The sequence below is a fragment of the Triturus cristatus genome, chromosome 9 (assembly GCF_964204655.1).
Source record: "Triturus cristatus chromosome 9, aTriCri1.1, whole genome shotgun sequence".
Taxonomy (NCBI): domain Eukaryota; kingdom Metazoa; phylum Chordata; class Amphibia; order Caudata; family Salamandridae; genus Triturus; species Triturus cristatus.
The window spans coordinates 19,260,817-19,287,155 of record NC_140592.1 but is presented as its reverse complement, the minus strand read 5'-3'; the positions used below and the strand labels follow the sequence as shown (position 1 = coordinate 19,287,155).

General features: G+C 48.2%; 1 protein-coding gene across 1 annotated transcript in view; it reads right to left on the bottom strand.

Annotated features, from left to right (window-relative positions):
- PLXNB1 (plexin B1) overlaps positions 1-26,339 on the bottom strand; it is a 469,341-nt gene that overhangs the window by 201,775 nt on the left and 241,227 nt on the right. The window contains exon 4 of the mRNA XM_085624251.1: positions 4,968-5,150. Within this exon, the coding sequence (XP_085480377.1) occupies positions 4,968-5,150 (183 nt within the window). The remainder of the gene's footprint in view (positions 1-4,967; positions 5,151-26,339) is intronic.

Genomic DNA, 26,339 nt, shown 5'->3' with positions numbered 1-26,339 from the left:
CACCGCCACTCTCCAACTGCATCACTCGACCGCCACCCAGTAATGCCCTTTGTCAAGAATTGTTGGCGGGGGTGCACTTTGGCATCTTGCGACGCACCTGGAGGCCGTAGCGCAGTGCTCACTATTTGGCATGAAAGCATCCTAGCCTTACCGGCAGTATATAAACCCAAAGGATTTATGATGAAAATTGCTACGCGATTCAAGAAGAACAAAGGGTGCATTTATATGGTGCATCCTGGCTTTACAGGAAAGCAGCACTATGCCCATTCGATGCACGTTAAATTAAATGTATCCGCAGTATGCAGATATTTATGTATAATTACCGATAACGGTAATATAGAGAGCGCACAATACAAACTGAATTTGGCGTGCACTAACAGGTTTAAAACAAGACACACTGCCGCGAGACGCGGTCTGTGATGGGGGAGGGGCATGCGCTGGTCTGGAGAGTAAGTGAGAGGAAAGCCAGATGGCAGCTGCGCGCGTGCCCGCGCACGTAACAGCCCTTAGGCCACAAGCAAAAGTTTGTGGTCCCATTTTTAAAATCCCCACTCACTAAATGTCTCGCCAGACCAGCGCATGCACTGACTCAGGCGAGACCTAAAAAAGCATCCACTTCAAATCATCGTCCGCCTACAAATGGTTCCACAAGAGAAAACAGCACCACCTGGTGGAGAACATTTCCATCCCTGGCCACCACCACCAGGGCATCGACAACAAGAGTTAGAGGGATTCCTCTCCTCTGCCCCCCCCTCCCCATCCCTCTGGAACCATCTCATCTCAGGCTGGGGGTCAGGTGTATCCACAGATCTGACCCTCAGTTAAAACATATGAACCCTCTTCTTCGCCCATCACATGTCCCCTTCCCACCACACTCCAACCATCACGGATTGTTACAAAGTAACAGGTTTTTCGGTTTGTAAACTCGTAAAACGCTGTTTCCGAAAGGCCTGCTCATCACGGCTCACTAGTGCACCAGCCTAAGGGTAAAGGTGATGTCTAACATAATACGATTGTTAACCACTTAACTGTCAGTCATATGCACATATATGCACGATTGCAAACGTGTTCATACATGTGTTCACGCATATTAACCAACACATGCATCTGTCAGTGCAAGCATTCACAGACACATGCGTAAACACATACATGCACACGTATGCAAACGTATGAGAGGCTGTTGAAAACCTTGGTAACTATGATAAGTGTGAGGGTGACAACACTCGGCTTTGGAAGGAGGCCCCGAGGAGACCATGTGTGTGTCTGGGCACTGAGCGACGTGGAGGCGGGGGGTGGACACAATGCTCCAGGGTTTTGACAAGTGGTAACTTTAATAAAGCTTCTTCTTTTCAAAAACCCAGTTCATGTCATCATATCCACACACTTTAATCATACTTCCGTCCCTTTAAAATCCCAGTTTGCTCTGACCTCTAGAGACCTTTGAAGGTTTCTGAAACATGGCAGCCTGTTTCTCTGTTATTCCACACCCAAGGTTAGCAGCCCCCACTCTAAATCTGCGAGACCCCAAATAAATCCGCCATGAATTTTCCAATATAGAGTTGGCAAGTGATTGGAAGAGATCGATTGAAGCGGCACAGACGGAGGGGGCGGGGGGGGGGGGGGGGGCAAGGATTGTGTTTCAAGGAAATTGAATTCTTGGAAGAACAAGGTCGAGAAATCATGGGATCTGCGCAGCGCGAGGCGGCGATGTACAGACCCGAGGCCGGTGTGATGCCACTACCAATGCCTTCAGTCAGAGAATTACCTACCCTGGAAAGCTGAAAGTGCAGTGAACCGAGAGAAGAAGCCACACAACAGTGACAAGCTCTAATGAGAAATGTGAGCATTGCACGCCAACTTGCGGTGAATGGTCCCATCGCAGTAAAGAGGACCTGGCTGATATTTCTCAGAAAAGAGATAGACAAGTATACACACTATTTGTGGCAAGTGACCACCACAGCAAGGAAAGCAAGTATACAGCGCCACTGCTGCCAGAGCAGAGGCAAGGAAAAGAGGAGACGGAAGGGCGATTACCCGCCATCTGCAAAACACCGAGGAGATTCCCAGAAGGGAGAGGGGCCCCGTGTTGCCCAAAAGCAGGAGGAAGAGAGATCGTAATCGCCTCACCTGCACCAACGTCGCCCAGCAGTGGGCCAGAGATTATTCAGGGAATGCCCCCAATACTGCTTTAAGACTTTGGTGTGCAACAGTCCGTTGCAGGCAGGAGGAGAGTCCAGCACTCCGAGTGGCGCGTCACCACTACTGACGCAAGAAAAGGGAGATATTTACCCCCTACAGCAACCTGAAATCACAGAAGCATGCCTACTCCCACTACCGTCCCTGAAGTTGGCGGACGCACCTGAGAAGACGCCCAGCTTTTTCTGACCGGACCAGACCGGTGAGTGGTCCGTGATGGGAGAAGATGCGAAGCCCAGAGAACACGACTGGAGTGAGCAGTAGATCCCTACAAGTTTGCGTGGTGTTCTCGCCACATCTTCAGAAAAGCTACGGAGTGGAGAAATATAGGACGGTAACGGTCCTATTACAAGAAAAGCAGACGACAACTGGCGCGCAGTGGAAGTCAACAAAGGGACGCCGTTCACCAGAGTGCACCTTCTAACACACGCCAGCCACTGGGGTGCGGGGACGTCATTTTTCTCAGTGACCGTCAGCCACCTGTCGCCGGCTGCGTAAAGAAAAGGGCATCCCTGTTCTACTTACACAAATACCAAATCAGAAGAGCTGCACCAAGTGTCCGACGAGTATCATGACTGCAAAGATTCGCCAGTCATCCCTACTCACTGCCAGCTATCACCAGATGTGGTGCGAGTCGTCTCATGGCATCCACTCCATCATCTGTCATGTGCATCACTGCCATCCTTGGAGCATCAAGAACAATAACTGGAGTCCCACACCATTTGCCAGAACCAGCGACGATCCGAAAATACAGTGACCATCTGCTGAACCAGCGCATGTCCTGATCCTGGTAGCGAGAGCATATTTCTGGCCAAGACACATCCACCCCTGAAGTTTGCACGAGTGACGAGGCGGTGGCTCCAGAGTCAGAGCCCATATGCAGTCCCGGGGCAACTCATCCAAGGGGCCTCCCAGAGCGTGAGAGATGGACTTTACTGTGCCCCACCAATGGATTCCAGGAAGTAGCCAGGCCATCCAACCGAGAATTTCAACAGGTCACAGAATGCCAAGACTGTCTTCAAAGGATCAAGCGAAACAATCGTCCGGTGTGTTACAGTGGACTCATCTATACGCTCCTGATGCACCCATGTTTGAACAAAAGGACACGAATTGCATCACAGCAAGAGTACGCTGGACCGATGAACATCACGTAGGTGGACCATCCCTCAACTGAAGCGAAGCTGAAAGGTCCGGATATCATCATCACCGTGTTCGTCCCCAGATATACCTGGTTAAAGTATGGACATGTGCCAAGACGTCCGGGTGCTCCCAGCTGCACCTGTCCACCGCTGTCCTGCGAGCTACATCTCTGAACTGTGAGACTTCTTTTATTTTAGTTGTTTTCTCATTCCTTCCCATAGGTTGAACTTTTGTTTGTTGTTTTTCGTTTTATTAAAATTTGGGAGGAATGTTGTGTCCTGCTGGACACAGTCTAGTGTTTCTGCCAGCCACTCCCCCGAGGGCTGGCCCACACACACACCCCCTCACCCATCCAACACGGACGTCACCAGTCAGGTGACCCCGCTAATAAAAGGGCCGGAGTGCACGTGCTCGTGGCTAGTTTACAGTACCATATACGCTGTGTCTGTGTCGTCCTTTCTCTGACATGTGGGCCTAAGGTCCAGAACATAACAGCCGGATGTCCGATGTCATCAAATACAGGGGCGGATGTAAGACAAATGGGCCCTCCGGAGAGCGCGGATGAATACAGCGCCCCGAGGCGTACAGGCGTACTGGCCAACCCAACCCCCCCCCCCCCCCCCCGCGCGGGATGCGCACATCATAACCCTACAGTGACACCCCCGCCCCAACCTGCCTCCAGCGCTCTGAAGCCACCGCGTTTAAAACTGGTAACCCCCATCGCATGGGGACAAGAGGTTCACAGTGTGTGTGAAAAACTTCCTAAACACGCTACTTTTCGAAAGGTTATTCCGGACCCGGGCGCGACGCGGTTGGCGCTACACTCATAAGGATGCCTGTTATCCACCTCTGCTCCAACCCAGCCATATTCGACCCCCCCCCCCGTGAAGCAGCCTCGCCAAGCTTCCCGGGTCTATGCTTCATGTGCAGCTCCAGTCCAAGTGTTTCTTTGAATTCTGGAACTTGTAGATTTGTTTATTCCATTATTACACAGGACTACAAGTCCCACAATTCAAAGAAAACAAGCATTGGCATAGCCAATAGGTCTCGCCTTTGGGACCTTATAAGTGTTTAGCCATGCAACAGTTGCATAACTAAATACTTATAAGGTCCCAAAAGCGAGACCTATTGGCTATGCAAAGTGGCCCTGCGGCCGCGAAAGTGAAAGTGATCGCAATCTCGATCAAACATCAAAGCGGCCGTGCGGCCGCTAAACCGAAAGTAATGGCGGTAAAGCGCGGCGCGAGCGCCCGCGCACATGCACTGTAGCTCCAGGCTGGCCTGGTAGCACTTTTTGGAGCCCTCACAATAAGTCTCGCCAGACCAGCGCATGCGCTGGGTCAGGCGAGACCTAAAAACCTGAATTGAAACAGCACATCATGCATGGAGCTGGGAAACTATGTCGCGCCTCCCAAGAACTTTCATCTAAACCCAAAGTTTATGAAAAGACGAACCTGTCTAAACACATATTGATCTAATAAATAAAGACCAAGCGCTTTGAAGCAGCATTTGGAGATTTGAGCGCTATACGAATAACCTCCAATGCATCTAACCATATGTTTGCACAATTATACCCCTGGGCTGTGAGAAGAGCAGGTGACGTCAGCCACAGCACGGCGCAGCGCACGTACCTTATGCAGACGGCCACGGGTGTCCCCTAGGAAGGCGATGGTGTGCTCGCGCTCCACGTGCACCGCTACAGCCGTCAGGCGGGTGTCTGGGCGCTCCAAAATGGCGGGTGCCTCCAGAGCGATGCGCCGGGCCATCGGGCTGGGAGTGTGGTCGGAGCCGCAGGGGTAGGTGTCCAGCGTGTCCTGGAGGGGGGAGAGAGAGAGAGAGAGAGGCAAGGCTGGTTAGTGTGGGGGTCACCATCCTGGGATAACTGGTGCAACACAGGGGCAGCTGGGACTCAGACCGGCCAATCACCGGCCTCGCCAGTGAGGGCACAGACGTGAACTCCATCACTCCCGGGGAGCGACAGGTAAAGGTAAACATAAACTGACCTTCTGTTCAATGAATGAATTAATATTGTATAAAGTGTATTAAAATATTGGTACTATAGAAAAAGATGTTAATATTGTAAGCCTATCTACAAATATTCCATAAAGCTGCGTTTCAATCACAATTCTTTAAGACTACAACAGGCGTAACCTCGAAACGTAGTGAACTTCCCAAAGATTGACAATCTGTAGTGGAAAAACAATACGCCGCGGCCTCTCGGATGGATGTACAACGGATTGAATTAAGTGTTTTGTTTTCAGGTATTTCTCTCGTAGCTTATGTTAGGACATAGACAGATTAAATGCTCCTGTTAATATCCCCTGTGCCATACACTGGGAAGAACACCAGCCGTTGTAATAACTGTGGGCAGTGGGGGGGGGTCACTGCACTTCAGCCATGTCAGTGGAGTCTTCGGCCTCCGATGACCTGGGACACCCTACCACTAAACCCAACACTGACCACCGAGGGCACATCTCAGTCTGCCCCGACGTGATCAGTTTGCCGATATCATGGATGCCTTACATTGACTTCCAGTGTGCAGAAAAATATTTTTAAAATCCCTGGACATCACTCAGCACTTCAGGCTGAAGAGCCGAGTCTGGTGGCTTAGTGGACTAATGCGCCCGCTGTAGGGGCCTGTGTTCGCCCTCATGGTCACAGGTTCAAATGCGGTTGGGTCCACTCAGCCTTTCATCCTTCTGAAGTAGATTAAATAAGTGACGTTGGGTAACAAACATCTGTTATTCAGAGCCAGCGTTCCCTTATGGGTGAACAAGCACTTTACAAATACACACTTTATGGCATTAAAGTTCATGGCACAACCCAGGTCAAGTGCTACAGTACGTCACACAAAAACAGAACACACCTTTCAGAGACTTCTGGAGAAGTCCTGGCCTCTTGTTCTCTCAAAATAAGCCCCCTCTCAAAATTAAGAAATAAATAAAAAATGATGGGTATTCACTCAACAAACTCTTCCCTTCTTAGTCACTTTTGTCAGATTTTGACGTCAGGGGCGGCACCTCCATTTGAGCGGAGGAGCGTCCCCCCACAAGCCCCAGAGTTGAAAAATGAAAGAGTAATAACATTTATTTATTACCGTTTTATTTTTCAGCAACCCGTCCTGAACTGTCAGGGCGGGGCCAGTGCTGCCGAGCGGCACCAGCAGAGGGCTGTGAGCTTTAAAATGCGCATGTGTCCCTGGCCAGCCTTCTTGGGACGGCCAGCCAGACATGCGCATTTTAAAGTTCTCTAACCTAGCTCTTGTAGACAGCTGGTTAGGGAAAGCGCAGGACTCCAGTGCTCTTAGCACTGTCCAATCCTGGCGCTGCTTTCATGCAGTGAAAGCAGCGCCAGGATTGGGTAGTGCAGTTTCCTGCATCGGGCGCATCCTGGAAGACACCTGCGGGAGGAGGACGTCACCAATGATCTTTTCCTTGCAGCCGCTTGGAGTTTGTCTGAGAACGGTGACATCATCTGCATATTGCAGACAGTTGATGTGGGTGGAGGGCTCTCTACTTGGGTCAAATAGCTGATCATGTCGGCCGGATACAAATTTAACAGACTCGATGCCTGCACGCCACCTTATTTCCGCCATTATTGATGTTAATTTTTGAGGTGACGCTGCTGCCGTCTCCGAGTTTCACCTGTGCCCACGAATCGCTATTTAATGCTAAGACTGCATTAAGCGTTGCCCATGGCACCCCCGTGCTTTTAGTGTTGTCCAAACAGCACATCATGTTTCTTCTTCATGGATATGGACAGGGCACCAGGCCCGCCCCCCCCTCGTCCTGCAGTGCGCATGGGCTCTGCCCCTGTTCAGAGCTCGACTGCCGGGCACGCGCAGCGGCCATAGCTGCGGGCACGGGGATCCTGGCAGGAGCTGCTCTGAGATTAGCCGGAGACCCCCGCGGCCGCGCCGGCCCAGGCAGGCGCCGCTCAGCTGGATTCTGGGTTTAGACAAGAAAAAACACCCCCTTGCAGCACACGCGATGCCGATGGTCCTCACAAACTGAGGGGGGGGGGGGGGGGCACCAAAGATGGACAAGTGTCCGCGTGGGAGATTTATAAAATGTATTTAATGCGCCTGCGCGTGCTAGCACACTGCTGCCGTTCCGAGTCAGGTGCTCGCGGTTAAGACTGTGAGAGAAAATGTAGCCAAGATTGAAGTAGAAAATAATTTACGCTCTTATTGAACTGCTTATTCTTTGTACATGCTTATCATGATGTCTTTACCCCTCCCCCCCCTTCCTTTCCTTCTTTTTCTTCAATAAACTCAAACTTAAAAAAAAAGAAATTAATTTACGCTCATTTCTAACTACCCAATGACCAATGATAAGGTTTACGCTCTTTTTGCTTTCCCTAAAGGCCAATATTTTAGTTTGGGTGATATTAATTTTAATTTGATATTTTTCTGTACAAATAAAGAACACTTTCTAAATGTCTTTACAATCCTATCGGAGACACATCAGATGGAGCCGCGTCATCAGCACACATCTGAAGGTGGAGGGACCTGCTTCTAAATGGCGTAAATTGCAATGGGCGATCATGCAGGAACAGTGAAAACGAGAGTGGTGCCAATCCGTTTCAATCCACTCCCTCTCTTTATGTTGCGGGTTCACCCTCTTTGTCCTCCCATCAAATCTCTGCACCATTAAGGATTATAAAGGGCGGCGTTCACTCGTAGGGGATTTGGTGGAATGCGCAGGTTGACGATTTTTTTCCATAAAAGTGGTCTATCAACAATCAAAAGCCGTAGCAAAGTGGATAAAAACAATATAAATCATCTGTGATTTAAAATGTAGATATTTATTGACTAATGTTGGAACAACGGCAGTATTACCCATTACAGAGCATTCAGGTCTAAAACAGATTGTTCTGGGGGAGTTATTCCGTTTCCATAGGTCCAGTCTTGCAAATGATCTAAGACGAATCTAGCCAGTTGAATCGAGGAGTGCGATTGGCCTGTAATTACTTTGATCCGCCTCTTTTTTTTCACCAGCGAATCAGAATCCTTCCTTTCCAGAATGCACCCCGAGTTAGACAGTTGTCTACAGTGGGGCTAAAACTATTGCTCTTCATGGATGTCATTTAGAGGTCGCAACTGTGACCCCCTGGCTCCCCCTTGCGACCCCTGGGCTCACAGGTGACACAATCAGTGCCTGGAGCACAGAGGCACGCTCGGACTAATGAAGTTCCCCTTTCCTGGATTTCTGTAACATTTAATATTACACAAACATTGTATAATATTCACTTTTAGTGCAAAAAAATGGAGGACAATTAGCTGGAATATGACCGTATCTGGCAGATAAGGTAAGCAAAGCATGCTTTCAAATGTCTGTCGCTTTCTTGCTTGCAGGAGAGTGTGTTATGTGTCGGTCTGTAAATGTGTGTGTATGTGTACGCATGTGTGTGTGTGCGAGACAAGGTAATGGTCAAATGGCATGTGATGTCACTTCCGCCACCTTTTTGGTGAATTGACAGCCATGTTCCCATAGTTCTGGAGTATCTTCAGGGCCAGAACTGGAACCTGAACTGGACTCACAGCTCCAGAAGACGTGGCACTTTTTATATATCCAGTAATCCTAGTGGGTGGCGGGTGGAACATCCGTAAAACCCTGGGTTCGAGTTGATTCCAGTAATCTGAGTGGGTGGTGGGTGGAACATCCGTAGAGTCCTGGGTTGGAGTTGATTCCAGTAATCTGAGTGGGTGGCGGGTGGGGGATCCGTGGAGTCCTGGGTTGGAGTTGATTCCAGTAATCCTAGTGGATGATTGGGTGGAACAGCCGTAAAACCCTGGGTTTGAGTTGATTCCAGGAATCTGAGTGGGTGGCGGGTGGGATATCCGTAGAGTCCCGGGTTGGAGTTGAATCCAGTAATCTGAGTGGGTGGCGGGTGGGACATTCGTAAAACCCTGGGTTCAAGTTGATTCCAGTAATCTGAGTGGGTGATTGGGTGGAACATCCGTAGAGTCCTGGGTTGGAGTTGATTCAAGTAATCTGAGTGGGTGGTGGGTGAGACATCCATAGAGTCCTGGGTTGGAGTTGATTCCAGTAATCTGAGTGGGTGGCGGGTGGGACAGCCATAGAGTCCTGGGTTGGAGTCGATTCCAGTAATATGAGTGGGTGGCGGTTGGGACATCTGTAAAACCCTGGGTTCGAGTTGATTCCAGTAATCTGAGTGGGTGGGACAGCCATAGAGTCCTGGGTTGGAGTCGATTCCAGTAATCTGAATGGGTGGCGGGTGGGACATCCGTAGAGTTCTGGGTTCGAGTTGATTCCAGTAATCTGAGTGGGGGGCGGGTGGAACATCCGTATAGTCCTGGGTTCAAGTTGATTCCAGTAGTCTGAGTGGGTGGCGGATGGGACAGCCATAGAGTCCTGGGTTGGAGTTGATTCCAGTAATCTGAGTGGGTGGCGGGTGGGACATCTGTAGAGTCCTGGGTTGGAGTTGATTTCAGTAATCTGAGTGGGTGGTGGGTGGGACATCTGTAAAACCCTGGGTTCAAGTTGATTCCAGTAATCTGAGTGGGTGGGACATCCGTAGAGTCCTGGGTTGGAGTTGATTCCAGTAATCTGAGTGGGTGGCGGGTGGGACATCTGTAAAACCCTGGGTTCGAGTTGATTCCAGTAATCTGAGTGGGTGGCGGGTGGGACAGCCATAGAGTCCTGGGTTGGAGTCGATTCCAGCAATCTGAGTGGGTGGCGGGTGGGACATCCTTAGAGTCCAGGGTTGGAGTTGATTCCAGTAATCTGAGTGGGTGGCGGGTTGGACATCGTAAAACCCTGGGTTCGAGTTGGTTCCAGTAATCTGAGTGGGTGGCGGGTGGGACATCCTTAGAGTCCAGGGTTGGAGTTGATTCCAGTAATCTGAGTGGGTGGCGGGTTGGACATCGTAAAACCCTGGGTTCGAGTTGATTCCAGTAATCTGAGTGGGTGGTGGGTGGAACATCCGCAGAGTCCTGGGTTGGAGTTGATTCCAGTAATCTGAGTGGGTGGCGGGTGGGGGATCCGTGGAGTCCTGGGTTGGAGTTGATTCCAGTAATCCTAGTGGATGATTGGGTGGAACAGCCGTAAAACCCTGGGTTTGAGTTGATTCCAGGAATCTGAGTGGGTGGCGGGTGGGATATCCGTAGAGTCCCGGGTTGGAGTTGAATCCAGTAATCTGAGTGGGTGGCGGGTGGGACATTCGTAAAACCCTGGGTTCAAGTTGATTCCAGTAATCTGAGTGGGTGATTGGGTGGAACATCCGTAGAGTCCTGGGTTGGAGTTGATTCAAGTAATCTGAGTGGGTGGTGGGTGAGACATCCATAGAGTCCTGGGTTGGAGTTGATTCCAGTAATCTGAGTGGGTGGCGGGTGGGACAGCCATAGAGTCCTGGGTTGGAGTCGATTCCAGTAATATGAGTGGGTGGCGGTTGGGACATCTGTAAAACCCTGGGTTCGAGTTGATTCCAGTAATCTGAGTGGGTGGGACAGCCATAGAGTCCTGGGTTGGAGTCGATTCCAGTAATCTGAATGGGTGGCGGGTGGGACATCCGTAGAGTTCTGGGTTCGAGTTGATTCCAGTAATCTGAGTGGGGGGCGGGTGGAACATCCGTATAGTCCTGGGTTCAAGTTGATTCCAGTAGTCTGAGTGGGTGGCGGATGGGACAGCCATAGAGTCCTGGGTTGGAGTTGATTCCAGTAATCTGAGTGGGTGGCGGGTGGGACATCTGTAGAGTCCTGGGTTGGAGTTGATTTCAGTAATCTGAGTGGGTGGTGGGTGGGACATCTGTAAAACCCTGGGTTCAAGTTGATTCCAGTAATCTGAGTGGGTGGGACATCCGTAGAGTCCTGGGTTGGAGTTGATTCCAGTAATCTGAGTGGGTGGCGGGTGGGACATCTGTAAAACCCTGGGTTCGAGTTGATTCCAGTAATCTGAGTGGGTGGCGGGTGGGACAGCCATAGAGTCCTGGGTTGGAGTCGATTCCAGCAATCTGAGTGGGTGGCGGGTGGGACATCCTTAGAGTCCAGGGTTGGAGTTGATTCCAGTAATCTGAGTGGGTGGCGGGTTGGACATCGTAAAACCCTGGGTTCGAGTTGGTTCCAGTAATCTGAGTGGGTGGCGGGTGGGGGATCCGTGGAGTCCTGGGTTGCAGTTTATTCCAGTAATCTGAGTGGGTGGCGGGTGGGACATCCGTAGAGTCCTGGGTTTGAGTTGATTCCAGTAATCTGAGTGGGTGGCGGGTGGGACATCTGCAAAACCCTGGGTTCGAGTTGATTCCAGTAATCTGAGTGGGTGGCAGGTGTGACATTCGTAAAACCCTGGGTTCAAGTTGATTCCAGTAATCTGAGTGGGTGATTGGGTGGAACATCCGTAGAGTCCTGGGTTGGAGTTGATTCCAGTAATCTGAGTGGGTGGCAGGTGTGACATCCGTAGAGTCCTGGTTTCGAGTTGATTCCAGTAATCTGAGTGGGGGGCGGGTGGAACATCCGTATAGTCCTGGGTTCAAGTTGATTCCAGTAATCTGAGTGGGTGGCGGGTGTGACATCCGTAGACTCCTGGGTTGGAGTTGATTCCAGTAATGTGAGTGGGTGGCAGGTGTGACATCCGTAGAGTCCTGGGTTCGAGTTGATTGAAGTAATGTGAGTGGGGGGCGGGTGGAACATCCATATAGTCCTGGGTTGGAGTTGATTCCAGTAATCTGAGTGCGTGGCGGGTGGGGGATCCGTAGAGTCCTGGGTTGGAGTTGATTCCAGTAATCTGAGTGGGTGGCGGGTGTGACATCCCTAAAACCCTGGGTTCAAGTTGATTCCAGTAATCTGAGTGGGTGGCAGGTGGAACATCCGTAGAGTCCTGGGTTGGAGTTGATTCCAGTAATGTGAGTGGGTGGCAGGTGTGACATCCGTAGAGTCCTGGGTTCGAGTTGATTGAAGTAATGTGAGTGGGGGGCGGGTGGAACATCCGTATAGTCCTGGGTTGGAGTTGATTCCAGTAATCTGAGTGGGTGGCGGGTGTGACATCCGTAGAGTCCTGGGTTTGAGTTAAGTAATGTTCGAGAGATTGCACACAGGCTCGCTCACTTACAATTGCAGATAACACTTGAGCCATAAAACCAGATCGTGTCTGGGGAGAAGCAGAAGCGACAGCATTATTCCTTTTAGACCCATAACTGAAGGCCAGGAGCCTGCAGTGTTTCCTTGTTTTGGAATATTAAAAACACTCCGTAAAGTCCTCGACCTGCTCCCCATCAGTGCCAGGAAAACACTTATTCTTGCCCTAGTCACCCCACATTTGGACTACGGCAACGCCCTACTCCTGGGCCTAAGCAGAAAAGGCATACACCAATTGCAGTGTGTCCAAAACGCTGCCGCCCGCCTGGTACTCAACCTGCCACGCAGGGCATCTGGAAAAACGGCATTACGAAAACTTCACTGGCTCCCTGTAGAGGAGCGCATCAAGTTTAAGGCACTCTGTTTTGCCCATCGCATTACCCAGGGAAAAGGTCCAGGTTACCTGCGAAACCTTCTCACTATCCATCGCCCCACCCCGAACCTCAGATCTGCTGGAGCGATGCTGTTTCAGCTTCCTCGCGTGCGCACGACTAGGATGGGAGGTAGCTCCTTTCGCTCTCTAGTGAGTAAGCACTGGAACAATCTCCCTCTTGACTTGCGCATGGAGCCCTTCGAAATGAGATTCAGACTTAAATTAAAAACTTACCTTTTCCCAAGCTAATAATGGTCTCTTTGTAGCCTAGGATCCAGACCTGTTCCGGACCTCGGCCTCTTCAGGGAGCAGTAGCAATTCTAAGCGCGGGGACACGCCGTCTTGAGTGTAACCAGGCGCTCTAAAAGTGGTCTTATTATTATTCTGGTAGTTGCAGCTCGATGCAGGTCCATCCAGCTTTCACCGTTTAATCCCATTTTATAAGAGAGACGGTGTCTTTTCCTTTCTTCCTTGGGGCCTCTGCTGGTTTAATCCGCAATTCAAATTGGTACAGAAACTGGCTCCTGGTTAGTTTATTCATTTCTTTGGAGAGCTTTGTTTCTTTGGCGCCTTTTCTACCACAGTCTCTTATTTTTGTGGTTTTCTGAGACTCAACATCTCTTCTGTGACCCTGGTGACGGATTTCTCAAACTCTGAAATTATGTTGCGATCCTTGTCATTATCTAAACGTGCATTTATTCCCCAAAGATACATTTAAGCTGCATACATTTTTTTTATTTAAGGTGTGGGCATTATATTTGGCATCTTTACCTGTAGGTGAAAAGTCAACATAATAGTGGCTGGTGGATGAGTGAATGGATACGCGATGAACAGGTGAAAGGATAGAAGAGTAATGGGATGGGCGGATTGATGGATGGTAGAGTGGATTGATGGCTGGATGGCAGAGTGGATGGATATATGGCAGAGTTAACAAATGAATGAATGGATGGCAGAGTGAATGGATGATGGATGGATGCAAGAGTTAGTTGGCAGAGCAGATGGATGTATGGAAGAATGGACAGTGGATGGCAGAGTGAATGGAGGATGGATGGATGCAAGAGTTAGTTGGCAGAGCAGATAGAATGATGGACGAGTGGATGGGTGGGTGGCAGAGAAAAGGACTGATGGAAGGATAGGTGGCACAGTGGATTGATGGATTGCAGAGTGGATTGATGGAAGGATGGCAGAGTAGATGGATGGATATATGATGGATGGTAGAGTGGAAGAATGGATGGATGGCAGAATGGATGGATGGCAGAGTGTACGGATGGATGGACGGTAGAGTGTCTAGATGGATGGATCGAAGGATAGAGGACTGGTAAAGTGGATGGATGGCTGTGTGGATGGATAGATGGATAGATGTCAGATGGAAGACTGGATGGAAGGATGGATGACTGGCAGAGTGGAGTGGATGATGGCTGGCAGAGTGGATGGATGGATGGCAGAGTGTAAGGATGGATGGGTGGATGGCAGAATAGATGGATTGATATATGATGGATAATGGATGGTAGAGTGGAAGAATGGATGGATGGCAGAATGGATGGATGGCAGAGTGTAGGGATGGATGGATGGTAGAGTGTCTAGATGGATGAATTGCAGGATGGTTGGTTGGCAGAGTGGATGGCTGGCAGAGTGGATGGATAGATGGATGGATGTCAGATGGAAGATTGGATGGAAGGATGGCAGGATGGATGGTTGGCAGAGTGGATAGATGGCTGGCAGAGTGGATGCATGGCTGGCAGAGTGTAAGGATGGATGGCAGAATGGATGGAATGATGTATGATGGATAATGAATGGTAGAGTAGAAGAATGGATGGATGACAGGATGGAAGAGTGTAGGGGTGGATGGATGGCAGAGTGGATGGATGGCAGAGTGGATGGCTAGATGGATGATGTCAGATGGAAGATTGGATGGAAGGATGGCAGGATGGATGGCTGGCAGAGTGAATGTATGTATGGCAGAGTGTATGGATGGATGGGTGTATGGCAGGATGGATGGATAATGGATGGTAGAGTGGAAGAATGGAGGGATGCCTGGATGGATGGAAGAGTGTAGGGATGGATGGTAGAGTGTCTTGATGGATGGATGGCAGAGTGGATGGGTGGCAGAGTAGGCAGAGTAGATGGGTGGCAGAGTGGATGGATGGCAGAGCAGATGGATGGATGGCAGAGCGGATGGATGGCAGAGCAGATGGATGGCAGAGTGGATGCACGGATGGATGGCAGAGTGTCTAGATGGGTGGATTGCAGGATGGATGGATGGCAGAGTGGATGGATGGATGGCAGAGTGGATGCATGGATGGCAGAGTGGATGCATGGATGGCAGAGTGGATGCATGGATGGCAGAGTGGATGCATGGATGGCAGAGTGGATGCATGGATGGCAGAGTGGATGCATGGATGGCAGAGTGGATGCATGGATGGCAGAGTGGATGCATGGATGGCAGAGTGGATGCATGGATGGCAGAGTGGATGCATGGATGGCAGAGTGGATGCATGGATGCAGAGTGGGTGCATGGATGGATGGCAGAGTGTCTAGATGGATGGATTGCAGAGTGGATGGATGGGTAGCAGAGTGGATGGGTAGCAGAGTGGATGGGTAGCAGAGTGGATGGGTGGCAGAGTGGATGGGTGGCAGAGTGGATGGGTGGCAGAGTGGATGGGTGGCAGAGTGGATGGGTGGCAGAGTGGATGGGTGGCAGAGTGGATGGGTGGCAGAGTGGATGGGTGGCAGAGTGGATGGGTGGCAGAGTGGATGGGTGGCAGAGTGGATGGATGGCAGAGTGGATGGATGGATGAATTGCAAGATGGATGATGGATAGAGTGGATGGATGGCAGAGTGGATGGATGGCAGAGTGGATGGATGGCAGAGTGGATGGATGGCAGAGTGGATGGATGGCAGAGTGGATGGATGGCAGAGTGGATGGATGGCAGAGTGGATGGATGGCAGAGTGGATGGATGGCAGAGTGGATGGATGGCAGAGTGGATGGATGGCAGAGTGGATGGATGGCAGAGTGGATAGACAGATGATGTGAGATGGAAGATTGGATGGATTGCTGAGTGGATGGATGGGTGGCAGAGTGTAGGGATGGATGGGTGGGTGGGTGGGTGGCAGAGGGTCTAGATAGACGGATTGTAGCATGGATGGATGGATAAGTAGTAGGATGGAAGGATGGATGTCGGATGTAAGATTGGATGGATGAAAGAATGAATGGATGGCAGAATATAAAGCCTAAACAGTGGATATCAGCAGGTGGTTGAAATGGTAAAAGAATGAATGGATACATGCATGGCTGGAAGAGACAAGGAAGCTGATCTAGCGAGGGTTCAGCTTACTTTCTTTGCGTTCTCGGTGGCATCAGTGCTTTTGTTCAAAGTGAAGGTATTTGAATTTTCTGGCTATGTCCTTGTTTCAATGCTATGCAGGGGCGGCTCCTTCACAAAGGCGGAGGAGCGTCGCCCCACTGTTTTAAAGCAGTGCAAACCAAAGATAAATCATAATTTTGCTTTTAGGATTGAGTTGCACTGCAGCCAGCCAGGTTGCTGGGGGGGGGGGGGGGGGGAGGGGGGCAGGGACAGGCTGCCCTTGATAGCGAGGCTGGAGGAGGAGTGGTGGCTGCACATTAAGTGTGCATGAGGGTGTGGCCGGCCGTCTCGGTCCGGCCAAACCGTCAAGCGCTCTGTGCATGTTCTCCACAGGCTGTATTATACAGCCCAGGTGGAGACCATGCCTGTCCTTAAAGCCCCTGTCTGAGAGCCGAACCACAGCGCTCAGAACAATCACAACGCTGCTGTAAGGCAGCGTTGTGATTGGCTAGGGGATTCTGGGAGGCTGTGTTCTTCATGGTTCCTGCTTGCAGGAGAGGCGGCGGCTGGCGACAGCAACCCCATGTAAGTTATATTTTATTTCCTAATTCCCCCCCCCCTTCCCCCACTGCTCCCTACCGGGCACATATTGTTTCACATAGGGCAGTACTAGTCCTATTTTAAAATCACAGCGCACACTCACCTCACTACCCTGACCAGATACCCCCACACACCAAACGGCTTCCTCTAAAAAATGTCCGGCAAAGAGCCCCTCTGCGGGTGCCCGTCGGGCATTGCAGCACCGGCCCGACGAGGAGCACAGCCCAATGATGAAGCATGACATCCTTCTGGGTGTGTGAGGGCAATCCATAAGAGACCTGTACACTCCTTCAACATAGGAACTGCATACCAATATTTTTCCCCTACAGAAATGAGTCCCAGAATTCTCCCTGCAACTGCCCAACTCACCTGCTGCAACTAAGCCTGTCTGGACCTGCAGCTGCCGGAGCCATGCTGGCTTGTGCTGGAGTGAGTTCCGGATCACCAAGAGGTGCCTCCCAAGTCTTGGACCATTGGCTGGTATCAGTTGAGCTCCTTATGCAAAATCCTACAGTTCTGGACCCTGCGCACCGGAGGAGGCAACTTTTCCAGCAGGTCTATCCTGGTCCCAGAATATGACCTGCATTCCATTGTGGCTGGTCTGAGCTTGTGAGTTTTTCCTCGGTTTAGCGTGACCAGATACCCACAGTTAGCGCTTTCTGGTGCTATTTTTACCTAAACCTTTAAAATTACATATTTCCGGTTCCACTGATATGGATTTCATTCTTTTAAGTATCGTTGTATTTATTACATTTTACTCTCTTTCTCTTTCTCGGTGCGGGACACCTCTGGAGTTGTGTTTTCACTTTATCACGGTTTGAGTGTTGCACGCATACTTAACACCGTGCCTCTAAGTTAAGCTGGAACGCTTGTGTGTCAAGCATGCAGAGAGTTAAACACATGTTAATTTGGTGACTTTTGCATACCCCCTAACAAGGATTGTGGTTGTTGATTGAAAGAGGGGTTCACCCCCCTCAATCAAAAACCCGATTTCTTACATCCACCTCGGGCAACCATCAACTAAATACAATGCGAGATGGATTTATGTGCTCATACAGTAAAGCAGAACACCGAGTTCAAGTTCACTCTACCGCATGCAAGCACAGTCCACATGCACTCTACACGCATGTCCCAAACGGATGAAGCCAGGGACACGGTTGAGAGAAGCAAGGAGAAAGGAGACCTTCCATCATGAAAAACAAGCAGGGATCTCGCCCTGAAGGGCCGGTCGCTCCCACTTTAGTGAGTGCTTCACCAAGATCAGGTGAGAGGACAGTAGTCACTCTCAAAGGAGGGGTGCACTTTGGGAGCCCCTCCTGGCTTTAGAGCCATGCTATGGGGTCTGAATCAATGTCCTTGGAGCCGCCCATGACCATCAGTGATGTAGTGTTCATGAGGCGACAGTCAAACATCTGCAGAGACACACTGTGCCTGTTCTAGCACTCTAACAAAGGAGGGCGCACTCCCTTCAGAGCCATGCAGAGGACAAGCCAACCCAACTATTGCATTACTCTCCTTTCACTACAATTATATTTTTTCTCATTGCATTCAGTGCTTTTTCCTACAAATTCTGACCTTGTGAGAACAAACCACCAACAAAAAAAAACCAATGTATTCCATGGATGGTGTAACCTTGCCTTCCAAGCACCCTTTGTTCAGGTTTCTGCGCAGCATTACTCAACCGGAAGCGCAGAAGTGGCCATAGACCGTTTTACAGAAGGACATAAGAACTTAAGCAGGAAGGGACATGGGCAGGAGGGTGGATGCAAGTACCTGGGGTGGGAAGCCGTACATTACCCAGTGGGTGAATAGGAAAGGGCATGGATTTCTCTCTACGCGTAGGCTCTTAATACCCCCCTGGGTGCAGTTTTCTACAATGTCCTTCGGTTCCTGGAAGGATATCTGCATCGGCAAAGAAAAAACTGGAATTAGCTAAAGAAACATGGGCACCAGATCCTCCCACAATGCAATGCTGGGGGTTTAAATGTGTCCTCTCAGGAGATACAGTTGTACATGGTGACGGTTTAAATGTGTCCTCTCAGTTGATATGGGGGTACATGTTGATGGTGTAAATGTGTCCTCTCAAGAATTATAGGGGTTCATGCTGATGGTTTAATGAGGTTACGGGGTACATGATGGTTTAAACGTGCCCTCTCAGGAGATATGGGGGACATGTTGATGGTTTAAGGTGTCCTCTCTAGAGATTTGGGGGTACATGCTGATGGTTTAATGAGGTAAAGGGGTACATGCTGGTGATTCAAAACCTAGTCATTGACATTATAAACTACTACTAAGACCCAACTATTGAAAATACGAACCACTCTTAAAACTCAGAAATTGACACTAGCAACAACTGTTAATACTCAGTCATTGAGTCTATGAACCACTATTAATGCGCAGTCATTGACACTAAAAACCACAGTTAATGCTCAGCCATTGACACTGTGCACTATTGTTAATGCTCAGCCATTGACACTACAAACCACCGTTAATGCTCAGCCATGGACCCTACAAACCGCTGTTAATGCTCAGCCATTGACACTACAAACCACTATTAATGCCCAGACATTGACACTCCAAACCACAGTTAATGCTCATTAGAACACTGGAATGTTGGTAGCTCTATTGAAAACAATGGAGTTGCTCCAGGCTTCTCATGGCTGGTATAAGCCCGGAGTTCCAACATTCCAATGTTTCTATGTGACTGTGAACAAAGGCTTTAAGGAGCCTGAGAAGATTTAAATCCCCTCTCTCTCCCTGAAGCCTTTGTTTAATTTGTTAGAACATTCTGCCCTCTAGTGGCAGAATGTTCTAATAGCCTCATAGCCTGCCGTAGCGGGCTATACCGGTTATTAAAGTCCCGCTGCCTTGTTAAAGTCCCTCGCCTTCGGCTCGTGCCTTTAATGCTACAGCGGGCCTTTAATAGCCGGTATAGCCCGCTTCGGCAGGCTATAAGGCTATAGTTATTGACACTACGAACCACAGTTAATGCTCAGCCATTGACCCTACAAACCACCGTTAATGCTCAGCCATTATCACCACAAACCACCGTTAATGCTCAGCCATTATCACCACAAACCACCGTTAATGCTCAGCCATTGACACTACCAACCACCGTTAATGCTCAGCTATTGACACTACAAACCATTGTTAATGCTCAGCCATTGACACTACTAACCAACCTTAATGCTTAGTCATGGACCCTACAAATCACCGTTAATGCTCAGCTATTGACACTCCAAACCACCGTTAATGCTCAGCCATTATCACCACAAACCACCGTTAATGCTCAGCCATTGACACTACCAACCACCGTTAATGCTCAGCTATTGACACTACAAACCATTGTTAATGCTCAGCCATTGACACTACTAACCAACCTTAATGCTTAGTCATGGACCCTACAAACCACCGTTAATGCTTAGTCATGGACACTACAAACCACCGTTAATGCTTAGTCATGGACCCTACAAACCACCGTTAATAATCAGCTATTGACACTCCAAACCACCATTAATGCTCAGCCATTATCACCACAAACCACCGTTAATGCTCAGCCATTGACACCACGAACCATTTCTGAAGCTCAGCCCTTGACACTACGAACCACCGTTACTACTCAGCCACAGCCACTACAAACCACAGTTAATGCTCAGCCACTGATACTACAAACTACCATTAATGCTCCGCCATTGACACTACGAACCACTGTTAATGCTCAGCCATCAACACTACAAACCATTTCTAATGCTCGGCCATTGACAATACAAAATACTGTTAATGCTCAGCCATTGACACTCCAAACCACCATTAATGCTCAGCCATTATCACCACAAACCACCGTTAATGCTCAGCCATTGAGACTACCAACCACCATTATTGCTCAGCCATTGAGACTACCAACCACAGTTAATGCTCATTAGAACATTGGAATGTTGGTAGCTCCATTGAAAAAAATGGAGTAGCTCCGGGCTTCTAATGGCTGGTATAAGCCCGGAGTTCCAACATTCCAATGTTTCTATGTGACTGTGAACAAAGGCTTTAAGGAGCCTGAGAGGATTTCAATCCCCTCTCTCTCCCTGAAGCCTTTGTTTAATTTGTTAGAACATTCTGCCCTCTAGTGGCAGAATGTTCTAATAGCCTTATAGCCTGCCGTAGCGGGCTATACCGGTTATTAAAGTCCCGCTGCCTTGTTAAAGTCCCTCGCCTTCGGCTCGTGCCTTTAATGCTACAGCGGGCCTTTAATAGCCGGTATAGCCCGCTTCGGCAGGCTATAAAGCTATAGTTATTGACACTACGAACCACAGTTAATGCTCAGCCATTGACCCTACAACCACTGTCAATACTCAGCCATTGACACTACAAACCATTGTTAATGCTTAGCCATTGACACTACTAACCAACCTTAATGCTTAGTCATGGACCCTACAAACCACCGTTAATGCTTAGTCATGGACCCTACAAACCACCATTAATGCTCAGCCATTGACACTCCAAACCACCATTAATGCTCAGCCATTATCACCACAAACCACCGTTAATGCTCAGCCATTGACACTACAAACCATTGTTAATGCTCAGCCATTGACACTACCAACCATTTCTAATGCTCAGCCATTGACACCACGAACCATTTCTGAAGCTCAGCCCTTGACACTACGAACCACCGTTACTACTCAGCCACGGCCACTACAAACCACAGTTAACGCTCAGCCGCTGATACTACAAACTACCATTAATGCTCCGCCATTGACACTACGAACCACTGTTAATGCTCAGCCATCAACACTACAAACCATTTCTAATGCTCAGCCATTGACAATACAAACCACTGTTAATGCTCAGCCATTGACACTACGAAGCACTGTGTAGTAAGTACGATGTACAAACGAAGCGCAGTTGGAAGGAAACAAGCTTTATTGGCTACAGGTGCTGCGCAGCAGCTGGCACAGGAACACCAAGCAAATCAATTTTAAGATAATTTCAAACACCTGAGTTCTATATTCCGAAGTGGAACACTCACAACAGGGAAGGCTTCTGCGAGAGCATTCCAAATAGAAGAGACAAGAAATTTAGACCACTACATTATCCTCTTCCTCTAAAAGAGAAAAAGTGTAAGAGAAAGGAGCAAACCAAAGAAGTAAAGAAAGAAAGAAAAAGAAAAAGACAAAAGAAGAGAAAAAGGAAAGAAAGATTTACTAAATCTACTGGGAACAGAACACTGTCTCTCACTCCTGAGTAAACACACAGGAGACGGAACATTTGAGGACAGACTATCAGCAACATCAGACATACCACAATGTAAGTTTTTCTTGTTACAATGCCCAGACAATTTAAAAACTCTAGATACATTCCACCAATGTTTGTTAATCACCCTGATAGCATTACCACAAACCCTATCCACAACCATGGGTTCAGAGAATTTTAAATCACCTTTTTTGCTGTTTACAGAGATCTTCACACGTACATCACCCACAACGAAGAAGTGAGGAACAGACCTTTTCCTAGCATCAAAGTATGTTTTTTGACAAGATTGAGCACGAGAAACATTATCTCTTACAAAACCATCCACATCAATCACAGCATCCATCTTTACCCACTTTGACATCCACCCGGGACACACCTTTGAACACGGCTTTCTTCCTCGTAAAAGTTCGAAAGGGGACCCTTTAGTAGACAAATGAGGTGTACTACGATAGAACCACAACATGGACCAAACAGCATTCTGTACATTGCACTTTCCAGCTATCACCCATTGCACACAGTTGTTCAAAACCCTGTTCATGCGTTCGACCAGATCATTCGTTTGTGGATGATAGAGTGAGCTTTTTGAATGATTTATTCCCCTTTGTTGCAAAAATTGTTCAAACTCTTGACTGACAAACTGTACACCATTGTCGGATACAATGGTAGAAGGAAAACCTTCACGCAGAAAAATGTCCTTTAGAAAATCTATAACATTTTTAGAGTTGGGTTCTGCAATGAGACCTACGTCCGGCCACTTTGAATAATAGTCAATGACAACAACAGCAAACCTTGAGAAATTTGGAAGTAAATTGAAAGGACCGACAAGGTCTATACCAACCTTTTCCCAAGGTCTTGCTGGAAGTTCAATAGGTTGAAGAGGAGGTGTTCTCAATTTAAAATTCTTTTCAGCATTTGAACACACCACACACTCACCAACGAAAACATCAACATCTTTGTCCATTTGAGGCCACTAAAAATATTCACGCAATCTTCTTTTTGTGAGTGTTTTACCCAAATGCCTTCCATGGGCACCACTGAGCAACCTAAACCACACCGTTGCTGGAGGAACTAATTTGTCGCCACGCACCAACAACCCCTCTTCCACAGAAAGTTCCATAGAAACCTTGACAAATGTTTGGAAGGAGTAAGGTGTGTTATTCTCCCTTGGCCAAACACTCTTGATACAACAACTTTGCAGAGCAAAGCATATTTAGACAATTCATCTCTCCATTCCCTTTCTTTCACAGCACACCTGTCATTCAGTGTCAAGGTAGCAATGAAACCCTATACATCATCTTCATCATTATCATCACCAGAAAGAGATTCAACATCCTCAATAGGAAACGTCGAAAAATAATCTGCTCTACCATTCTTGTTGCCAGGAATATATGAAACCTCAAAATCGTACAGAAGCAACTTGGTAGGCAAACAAGCAATTTTTGGGGTATGCTCTTTAATCTTATCCCCTAAGAGAATAGAAACAAGGGAACTGTGATCAGTACGTAGATGAAAATGATTACACCAAATGTAGGGATTGAACTTCTGATGGCCCGCTAGCACGCTAAAAACTCCCTTTCAATCACAGCAAAATTCAACTCTGGTCCACGTAACACCCTGGAAGCATAGCCCAACGTGTGTTCAGTGCCATTAACGTACTGTTATGTCATGTTAGGCAGATTTATAAAGCGCATGGCTGCCCCAACATCGGGGTGTCCCAGTGCTAGCAGACAAGGGGGGTCAGACCGGATGAGCTAAGTAGAAGAGGAAAGCCATGTTTTAATCAATTTCCTAAATGCCCAATGATCTTGTGTGCTCCGCACAGCAAGAGGGGCGGCATCCCATTGGGCGGGGGCCAATGCCTTAAAGGAACGTCCACCCGCTCTCCGCCTGCGCACTCTTGGAGTACTGGCCAGGTGCAGATTGGCAGAACGTAGAGCCTGCGCCGGAACATATACAGAACAGAGCCCTTGCAGGATTTGAGGTGCTTGGCCATGTAAGATCTTATGCGTGGTGCAGAGAGTCTTGAACTGGACTCTGTTCAATCAGCAGCCAATGTAGACTGCAAAAGCGATTGGAAGCATGACCATGCTTCACTGAGTGAGGATAGCACCTAAGCCCACACCACTAGCATCAACAGTGATGGTGCACATAGCATTAGGATCAAACGGTTGGAGGATTTTTGGACTAACCAACTGGGTCTTGATCCACTCAAACACTTCATGAAACGGGTCATCCCAAACAAAAGCCACACTCTTCTTTAACATGTTAGTCAATGGTTTTACACTTGAAGTATAGTCAGGCACAAACCATGAGTAAAACTCACAAAGACCGACAAAGGATTTCAGACCAACCTTGTCCTTAGGAGCAGAACTGAACACAATAGCCTTAACTAGACCCAGCATGGGCTCTACACCATGCTCTGTCAACATATGACCCAAGTATTCCACTTTATGTAATTTAAATAAGCATTTTTCTTTAAAACAACACCCCTTTCTTGCAAGACAATCAAGACATGATACAAGGACTCATCATGTGATTTGCTTGCTTCACCATAAATCAAGACATCATCTTGGAAGACCGCAACACCTTGGATATCCTGGAGCATTGAATACATAATCCTCTGAAATACAGCTTCTGCAGAAGGTAACCCGAAGGGCATTCAGCAAAACTGAAAAGAGACGATTGGCGACACAAATGCTGTGAGATGCCTAGAGGAAGGATCCAAGACAACTTGGTAGTAAGCCGACGCTAAGTCTAACTTACTGAACCATGTTGAACCATTGATCAGGAACAACATATCAGACATTTTTGGAAGTGGATGCGAATCTACCCAAATATTTTTGTCAAGACTGCGCAAGACAATGCAGATGCGAAGTTCACCATGCTTCTTCTTTGCGACCACCAATGGAGAAAACCAAAGGGAAGACTCAATTGGCTCAATTATGCCTTTACGACATAATTCCTAGAGTTCCTGCTCCAAATGATCCCTAACACTATAGAGAACATTCCTGAGCCTGTGCGCGACAGGAATGACGTCATCCTTAACCCTGATTTTGATGAGTAAAGCCCTGTATCTGACCTAAGCCTCCACCAAAAACCGAAGGATAGTGTTCAAACAAATTTACATTGAACAAACAATAGAAACTTGATCCTTGGTCCCAGGCCTAAGCACCATTTAAAGAGTCCTTGATGGAACCATCCAAGAATAGACAACCCCTTAATAGCCACATACATTTTACCATGGATTTTCCTCCCTCTGAACTCAAGAATGTCTTCAAAATAACCTGCAAGTTCAATTCTCCTCCCCTCGTAGGAAACGGGAGACCTATCTGGAGTTTCCAAACTTCGTGAGCCCCAGACCTCATAAAACAATTCTTGGGTGATCATGGTTATTCTTGCTGCTGAGTCAACGAACAAAGACACCCTTTTATCACCAATGGTGACATCAACGTATGGATCCACACATTCAGAAATGTCACCTTCTGTAACATTTTGCTCACCAACGACCACAACCATATCTCTCATACAATTGTAATTATCTACACCACCACTACACACTGTTAATGCTCAGCCATTGACACCACAAACCACCGTTAATGCTCAGCTATTGACACTACGAACCACATTTAATGCTCAGCCATTTACACTACGAACCACTGTTAATGCTCAGCCATTTACACTACGAACCACTGTTAATGCTCAGCCATTTACACTACGAACCACTGTTAATGCTCAGCCATTGACACTACGAACCACTGTTAATGCGCAGCCATTGACACTATAAACCAGTGTTAATGCTCAGCCATTGACACTACGAACTGTTAATGCTCAGCCATTGACAATACAAGCCACTGTTAATGCTCAGCCATTGACACTACGAACCACTGTTAATGCGCAGCCATTGACACTATAAACCACTGTTAATGCTCAGCCATTGACACTACGAACCACTGTTAATGCGCAGCCATTGACACTATAAACCACTGTTAATGCTCAGCCATTGACACTACGAACCACTGTTAATGCTCAGCCATTTACACTACGAACCACTGTTAATGCTCAGCCATTTACACTACGAACCACTGTTAATGCTCAGCCATTGACACTACGAACCACTGTTAATGCGCAGCCATTGACACTATAAACCAGTGTTAATGCTCAGCCATTGACACTACGAACTGTTAATGCTCAGCCATTGACAATACAAGCCACTGTTAATGCTCAGCCATGGACACTACGAACAACTGTTAATGCGCAGCCATTGACACTATAAACCACTGTTAATGCTCAGCCATTGACACTACGAACCACTGTTAATGCGCAGCCATTGACACTATAAACCACTGTTAATGCTCAGCCATTGACACTACGAACTGTTAATGCTCA